This window comes from Musa acuminata, unplaced genomic scaffold (assembly GCF_036884655.1).
Source record: "Musa acuminata AAA Group cultivar baxijiao unplaced genomic scaffold, Cavendish_Baxijiao_AAA HiC_scaffold_1077, whole genome shotgun sequence".
In the NCBI taxonomy this organism is placed as follows: domain Eukaryota; kingdom Viridiplantae; phylum Streptophyta; class Magnoliopsida; order Zingiberales; family Musaceae; genus Musa; species Musa acuminata.
Genome location: NW_027021291.1, coordinates 944,692 through 953,844, shown reverse-complemented (window position 1 = coordinate 953,844; position 9,153 = coordinate 944,692). Strand labels below are relative to the sequence as shown.

General features: G+C 48.5%; 1 protein-coding gene across 1 annotated transcript; it reads left to right on the top strand.

Annotated features, from left to right (window-relative positions):
• Nucleotides 1–374: 374 nt before the first annotated feature.
• Nucleotides 375–8,302, top strand: LOC135666203 (uncharacterized). The gene is made up of 2 exons (XM_065177774.1): nt 375–1,914; nt 8,118–8,302. Exons 1-2 carry the CDS (start codon nt 375–377, stop codon nt 8,300–8,302), a joined length of 1,725 nt encoding a protein of 574 aa, XP_065033846.1.
• Nucleotides 8,303–9,153: the final 851 nt, after the last annotated feature.

Sequence of the window (9,153 nt, the reverse complement as noted above, 5' to 3'; positions counted from 1 at the left end):
GAGGTACGGTCATGCTCTGGCAGGATGGCCCATCAGGTAACATCAACCCCCCTTATAAATACCCCCCCCGGCTCCCAGCACAAGGGGGATCTCGAACCCAATACAATACTCCTTCCCACTAACTTGATCGTCGGAGGGGTCGGGCCGAGATACCGACCCGACCTGTGTGCAGGTACCCGACCACCGTCAACCCGATTCGTCAAGGCGGAGCTCTCAAGCAAGACCCTCTGCATCCGCCATCTCAAGCCCTACAAAGGGAGACACGACCGATCCCAGGCATTTGGGGCCCTGAACCAGCCGCGTCAACCCCAAAGTCGCGGCCAGAACGTTATTTACCGTAACAGATTGGCGCTAGAAGGAGGGCCGGCGTCCAAATGTCAAGCGATCAGCAAATTTACCCCGGCGGATCCTCAAATGCAGAGCTCCCTGCCTTAGGGGAACGGCGTGACGAGACCCACGACGAACGCCCCGCAGCGGTGTCAGAACGCTACTGGCGACTGTTCAACAACCCGGGCTTGTCACCCCCTGGCGGCGCACCCGCCAACTCCTCGCAAGTGTCGCCCGAGGCCTTTCATGACCTCGCCCACCAGGTCCGAACTCTGACAAGCATGGTGCAGACCATTATCTCCCAACGAACCCCTCCGCGTGCGGCGAGGCCCTCGCAGCAACAGGAGACTCTTGCCCGGACCCACGCACCACCCCCAGAACTTCCGGGCTCGCCTCGAAACCCCACAACCCGACCGGGGAGCAGGGAAGCCGAGGACACGGTGAGCCACCCCGAGCCCGAGGCCCCGACTGCTGACTCGACGAACGCCCTACGGGCCCAACTGCGCCTCGTCAGTCAAAGGCTGGACGAGGTACAACAGGAGGTTCGTAAGTCAAAAGGAGAACCCGGGACGGACGGACACCAAGGATCTCCGTTCACCCCCGAGATACAGGATCAGGCGATCCCGCCGCACTTCCGCCTCCCTGCCCTGGACGCGTATGACGGCGCAACCGACCCCGCGGACCATGTGGCCGCTTTTCGGGCCCAGATGGCGCTGTTCGGGACTTCAGACGCCCTGATGTGCCGGGCGTTCCCGACGACCTTGCGAGGACCAGCCTGCGCATGGTACAGCGGCCTGAAGCCAGGGACCATCGCCTCCTTCGACCAGCTCGCCAAGGATTTTGAGCTTAACTTCCTAGCGTACTCCCGACCGAAGCCATCTATGGCGTTGCTCTTGGGGCTCAACCAGAAGGAGGACGAGCCCCTTTCTCACTTTGTGAACCGGTTTACGACGCAAATCCGTGGACTATCGGATGCTCACCCCTCTCTCTTGATGCAGGCCTTCATGACCGGCCTACGACCCTCCAGGTTCTTCTGGTCGCTCGTGGAAAGGCCCCCCGTCGCGGTCCCTGAGATGCTCCAACGGGCCAGCCAGTTCATCGCCGCAGAAACCTGGATGGTGGGAAAGCGAGAAGAGCACAGAAAGGTCAAGTCGGAGCCGCCCCGACACCAGCAACCCACCACCTCTCGGCGAAAGTTGGACAGGCCTGACCCAAGGCCTCCTCTTCCCGCCTTGAACTCCTCCCGGACGGAGATATTCCTACACGAAAGGGGGAAGGGGCTGCTCAGGGACCCCCACCCGATGAAGAACCCGCGGGAGCTCGCAGACCGCTCAAAGTACTGCCGATTTCATCGACAGCACGGGCACGACACGGAGCAGTGTTACGAGCTAAAAAGACAAATCGAGGAGCTCATCCTCAGAGGCCATCTCGGCCAGTACCTCCGGTCGAGCAAAGAGCAGTCTCCTCGTCCGGAGGGCCCTGTTGAGCGACACATCGATGTCATAGCCGGGGGCCCCGCATCCGGAGGAAGTTCTATGTCGGGCAGGAAGGCCTATGCCCGGACCGCCCCCGACGAAGCCTCGGGGCGTGAGCCTTGTTGGGAAATTATTGGGGACGACATCACATGCGCAGCAGAAGAACAAGAAAACAAAAATCCCCGATTCCCAAAAAGATGTTCGTCGTCGTGCGAAGATTGGTGCGCAAAAATCCACAAAACACAAAACTGCGTATAGAGATTGTGTTACCTAGGGAGATCGTATATCCCTATTTCCTTGCAGATCCTTAGGAGAGGGTGAAGGAGGTCAAGCGTCCTCCTCTCTAGCGGTGATCCACACAGTAGGGTTGTGACGACCCTCCTCAAAACTCCAGGCCTACTCTGAGGTGGAGAGGGAGAGGAGAATAGGAAGGGCAAGTAAAGACTCTAGCCTATGAGGCTGTGAATCCCTCCTATTTATAGAGATCCCGTGTCAAACCTTAATGGGTCCTTCCCTAGTGGGTATTGGATCTGCATCCAATAAGACAAGGGCTCCATCGGATATCTCATATCCGAACCTCTACTCATCGCAATGCCTACCATATGTGTGTGACCCTCTAGGCCCAATATCGAGCTGGCCGTGAGTCATACCTGTCAGAACTCCTTCTGACTAAGTGAATTATTATCTCTGTAATAATTCACTTGACTCATCGACTACGGACGTACTAGGCCACTACGCTGTAGTCCCCAGACGATACAGGGGAATCCAATCCATTGGACCTGTCTATCCTCAGTTACCATATACCTATAGTCCCTCATCCATCTAATATCCCAGAGACCATATATCGAGCATGGTGCTGTCAGACCCATACGGTTTCTACTCGAGTCTCGCTCTAATCGGATTCTCCCGGAGAACTCTTTCTCTCTCAACCCGAATGACCCTGGCCAGGGATTTATCTGAGCAAGAACACATGGGATATTCCTCTCATGATGCCGAGAGTGGATGATCCTCTGTCGACACTCAATAGCCCTCGTAAGGTCGACTACCACTCCTAATGACCAGCTGTACTAGATCTGGGAACAGCCAAACCTATAAGTCTGGTATCAAAGAGTGGAGCACTCATACAGGACATCCTTGGTGTCTCAAGTCTAAGGACCAGATACACCACTAGAACTACGGAATCGCTGTCTGACAATAAGGCATCATCAACCATCCAACATTCCGTAAGCGGATCAATCAGTGAACTCATTCTCCAATGAGCACCTGTACTGTATCCCTAGTGTCCTTATACGAGCAGCTATGAGACTAGCTGCATCCATCATATGGACGGGTATACAGCACACCAGTCTATCCGGTTATCATGATGTCCCTCTCGAGTAACCTATGACCGGGATTATTTAGGATATGTGTTTAAAGGTGAATCGATCTCATTATCGTGATCTCATCACGATCCGATTCCCATTGCACAAATCCAATGATATCACAATATATATGTATTTATGCAATAGTTATAAAGTGATATACGCCAAAATATAATAAGCAAAAAGATGCTGTATCAAGTCACACGTGCCATCACTCACGTGATTGGCTTGCTGGGCACCTATGACTAGCAATCTCCCACTTGACCTAAAGCCAATCACCTATGTGTCTGATCCCCATCAGACCCCTGTGACGCTCAAAGACAATCTGAGACAACGGCTTTGTCAGTGGATCTGCAATGTTATCTTCGGATGGAACTCTTTCCACTGCTACATCTCCTCGGGTTACGATCTCTCTTATAAGCTAGAACCTCCTCAGAACATTTCTGATGAGACCCGGGTTCCCTTATTTGAGTAATCGCCCCATAGTTGTCGCAATATAAGGAAGTCGAGTTCTCGCTATTCGTAACGACTCCCAAATCTGTGATGAACATCTTCACCCAGACTCTCTCTTTTGTTGCATCCGATGCAGCAATGTACTCCGCCTCTATTGTCGAGTCAGCAGTGGTATCTTGCTTGGAACTCTTCCAGCACACTGCTCCTCCATTCAAGGTGTACACATACCCTGAATTCGACTTGCTATCATCGACATCAAACTGAAAACTTGAGTCAGTGAAGCCTTCAACCTTAAGGCTATTACCTCCATATACTAGTAAAAGATCCTTAGTCCTTCTCAAGTACTTAAGGATACACTTTACTGCTTTCCAGTGCTCCAAGCCTGGATCCGCCTGATACCTGCTCGTGACACTCAGAGCATGCGCTATATCAGGCCTAGTACATAGCATGGCATACATGATAGACCCTATTGCTGAGGCAAAAGGTATCATATTCATGTTTGCCCTTTGGAAATTTCCATGCCAAAACTTTTGACAATGGTTTCTATGTACCTGGACTGGGACAAGCCAAGCATCCTCTTGGATCTATCTCTATAGATTCTAATCCCCAAGATATATGATGCTTCCCCTAAGTCCTTCAAGGAGAAGTCTCTAGATAACCAAGCATTTACTATGGATAGCATTCCTATGTCATTCCCAATGATGAGGATGTCATCCACATATAACACCAAAAAAGTGATAGCGCTCCCACTTACCTTTCTGTATACACAAGGCTCATCTTCGTTCTTAACGAAGTCATAAGATCTGATTGCCTCATCAAATCTTATGTTCCAACTTCGGGAAGCTTGCTTTAGTCCATAAATGGATCTAAGCAACCTACACACCTTATCTGGGCAGTTCTTGGACACGTATCCCTCAGGTTGCATCATATACACCTCCTCCTCGAGGTTCCCGTTGAGGAATGCGGTTTTCACATCCATCTGCCAGATCTCATAATCATAGTGTGCTGCAATAACCAATAGAATTCTGATGGATTTTAGCATTGCTACGGGTGAGAAGGTTTCGTCGTAGTCAACACCTTGCCTTTTGACGATACCCTTTAGCCACTAGCCTTTCTTTATAGGTCTCTACCTTTCCATCTACTCCGATCTTTTTCTTAAAGATCCATTTGCAACCGATGGGTACAATACCTTCGGGCGCATCAACTAGGTTCCAAACCTTATTGGAGTACATAGAATCCATCTCAGAATTCATGGCTTCTTGCCACTTCCCGGAGTCTATACTCATAATAGCCTCCTCATAGGTCTGAGGATCAATATCCTCTACATCCTCTGCTCTAATATGTCCCACATATCTCTCAGGAGGATGAGATACTCTATCAGACCTGCGTAAAGTTGAAACTTGTGTATTAGGTACCTGAACAGACTCGGGCTTTAGAGTGGTGCTTGAGCTTGGTTCTCTAACTTCGCTCAACTCTATCATTCTCCCATTGTCTCCGCCAAGAATGTGTTCCTTCTTAAGGAACACTGCTCTCTTAGCTACAAAGACCTTTTGGTCCTCGAGATGATCGAAGTAATACCCACAAGTTTCCTTGGGGTATCCCACAAATATGCATCGCTCTGTCCTTGATTCTAACTTATCGGGGTTGTGTCTTTTAACGTGGGCAGGGCAGCCCCAAATCTTAACAACCTTAAGATCAGGCTTCTTCCCTTTCCATATCTCATATGGTGTAGACACTACCGACTTAGTTAGAACTCTGTTCAGAAGGTAAGATGCGGTTTCTAGGGCATATCCCCAGAATAAGATGGGTAGGTCAGCGAAACTCATCATGGACCGTACCATATCTAATAGCGTACGATTTTTCCTTTCAGAGACACCATTGAGCTGAGGTGTATAAGGAGGTGTCCATTGGGATAATATCCCATGGTCCTTGAGGAACTGAGTAAACTCTGTACTTAAGTATTCACCTCCTCGATCTGATCGAAGAGTTTTGATATTCTTTCCAGTCTGGTTCTCCACCTCATTCTTATACTCTCTGAATTTCTCAAAAGCCTCGGACTTGTACTTTATTAAGTACACATATCCATACCTTGAGAAATCATCAGTAAATGTAATGAAGTAGGAGTAACCTCCAATGGCATGAGTTGACATGGGTCCACATACATCACTATGTATGAGTTCCAACAACTCATTGGCTCTCTCTCCAGTTCTACTAAATGGAGATTTGGTCAGTTTTCCACGAATGCAAGGCTCACAAGTTGCATAAGACACATAGTCGAATGGATCTAGATATCCATCATTTAGCAACTTTTGAATCATTTTTTCATGGATGTGACCTAGCCTACAATGCCACAGGTATGCACTGTTCAACTCATCTCGTTTCCTTTTGGACACATTTACATTCATGATATGTGGAGTGGTGTCTAACATAAATAAACCATTATGCAATGTTCCTTTCGTGATGATCTTATCATCTAATAATATCGAACAACCATTGTTCTCAAAAACAAATTTATATCCACTAACTGTTAAACATGAAATGGAGATAATGTTTTTGATAATAGAAGGAACAAAATAACATGCATCTAATGCAATAAAAGCTCCACTAGGCAGATGTAGGGCGACCTCGCCAACAGCTAATACAGCAACTTTTGCTCCATTACCCATCTTGAGGTCCATCTCGCCTCTCTCTAGTCTCCTAGGCCTTGCCAGAACCTGCAACGAATTGCATATATGATAAGCACTACCGGTATCCAATACCCATGTGTTATCATAAGAGTCTGACAAATGGAGACTGATCATGAATGTACCTGAAGCTTCATCAAGCTTTTGTTTCGCCCTTTCTGCAAGGTACTCTTTGCAGTTTCTCTTCCAGTGCCCATCTTTACCACAGTAGAATCACTGGCCTTTGTCCTTTGTTGGGTCTTTCTTAGCAACCTTTGCTTTACCTGGTTTGCCCTTGCCCTTTCTCTTCTTAAGGGACCTTTCTGCTTTCCTTTTCTTTTTGGTCTCACCAGTGTAGAGAACTGGCTTCTCTTTCTTAATAGTACTCTCTGCCTCCCTCAACATATTGAGGAGCTCTGGGAGAGTCACCTCAAGCTTGTTCATATTAAAATTCATTATGAACTGTGAAAAGGAATCTGGTAGGGACTGAAGCACAATGCTCACACACAAGTTATCCTCTAGGACCATTCCTAGACCTGTGAGTTTCTCTATCCACTCAATCATCTTTAGGACATGGTTCTGAACCGATGTCCCCTCAGTCATCATAGCGCGGAAGAGGCTCTTGGATATCTCATATCGCTGAGTCCTTCCCTGTTCCTCAAACAATTTGCGGACATGTAGGAGAATGGATCTGGCATCCATCTTTTCATGTTGTCTCTGTAACTCTGGAGTCATAGAGCCCAACATATAGCACTGAGCAAGAGTGGAGTCATCAATGTACTTCACGTAGCGAGCGATCTCATCCTCGCTTGCCCCTTCTTCGGGCGTAGGCATCACTGTATCAAGGACGTACACGATTTTCTCCGCTGTGAGAACAATTCTCAAGTTACGGAGCCAATCCGTATAATTTGGACCAGTGAGGCGGTTGACATCAAGTATGCCACGTAAGGGATTTGAAAGCGACATTTTCTGAAAATAAAGATGTAGCAAAAATGAATAACATGCAGATTTTGCAAGAAATAAACTATCAAGATATGGACTTCTATCTTAATATGCTCCCACTATTTTACTAACGAGTCACGCGACACCCTAAGCACGTGAAACGGAAGTCTCCGGCATACTTCTAATGAGGATCAGGATCCAATCAGCGTCTTAGTGTAACCTCGAGGGACTCGACCAATCACACTAAGCCTAAAAGGTAGGCAACTCTTGCCGATCACAACTCCTTGTGATTCCCGTCCTGTTCGGCCTCCGAATCACCATGGCCTCGAGGGACTCGACCAACCATGATGCTCGGTTAAGTCAACACCTTCGTTACAAGATGAGTCTGATTTGATGATATACCCTCGAGGGACTCGACCAAGCATACCATGCCCTCAGGTCACCGGTGACATCTCTATGTTGTAAGCAAGATAGCGAATCGCGATATAGGTGAGTCTCGAGAGACTCGACCAACTCAACCTACACCGGGAATCGGTTCTGTTACGGTGAGTAACTTTTTAAGCCGTGGCCTCGGGGCCGACGCGGCTCGGTTCTGGGGCTCGGAATGTCGGGGATCTCGGGCTTAGCTCCCTCGGGGTCTCCCGGTCGGGATCGGTCGTTCGGGGCGGTAGATCGGGTCGGCAGCTCCGCAGCAGCGCCAGGAAGAGGTCACTTCGTCTTCGTTCCTGCACACAGGTCGGGTCGGAAGCTCGGCCCGACCCCTCCGACGAACAAGTTAGAGGAAGATGTGGAGGGGGTTTTGGAGGACGAAATGCCTCCATACAAGTGTGGTTTGTGAGTGTGTCCTCCTCCTCTCCTAATGGATGAGAGGGTATTTATAGGGGAGTATTCTGCAGGATGCACCTCGGTCAGCGTGTTCGGCCTGCCTTTTGCAGGATGTACCTCGATCAGCGTGTTGGACCTCGGTCAGCGTGTTCGGCCTGGCTTTTGCAGGATGTACCTCGGTCAGCGTGTTGGACCTGGCTTTTGCAGGATATTAGTGTGCCTCGGTCAGCGTTTTGATCAATTCCGAGGTGCATGATGTCATTTGGAGCAGCTGAGACTGTTTGCCATTTTTTCCCTTAACAGGTTCCTACTCATAACGATGGAAGGCCACGTGGGTCAATCTAATTGCCTCACGTTTACCGACTTAATATTATCGAGCGATGTTTCTATAATTTGGTCTCCTAATATGACATGTCACACATATACATATTTAATATATATCTACATCGCATGCAAATATATATACATATCTAGTATGTGTATAAGCAATCACACCAGATGATCATGGACCACAACCTAATATGATTAGGCCCGAGCCAGTAGGCCTAATCACTCACATCAAGATCTATGTGTGCAACGGTGCATCTCCATGCCCTGTGATCGTCCATCTCGTCCTCGTCGGTTCCGTCGACATCTTGATGCATCTCCATGCATCACGATCGTCCGTCTCGTGGGTCCCGCTATCGCATCCACGCTCCCGCTGCGCCTCCTCATGTGATTACAACTTAATCATAGGCACACAGGCCCGACAATAAACGAGAAATATAATGGAGGTTCGCAGACCTCAATAATAATAATCACAAGTACACACATCATACATCACATGTATAAATAATCATCATCATGTAAGACTACTAGATAATAATAAAAATAATAATCAACTAAACCTTTTAATTAATTAATATTTTTCTGAAATCAGGGACATGTAGGGAATTTCTCAATTCCTAAGGGTATTTTCGTAATTTGGATAAAAGACAGAAACTGGAATTTCTCAAATTCCGAGGGGCAAAACTATCTTTTGCCCAGAAAACCCTAATACCCTTTCCCCCTTTCGCTGCTGCCGCCGCCGCCACCCTGCCGGCGGCAGCCTGTGCGGCGGGGCGAGGG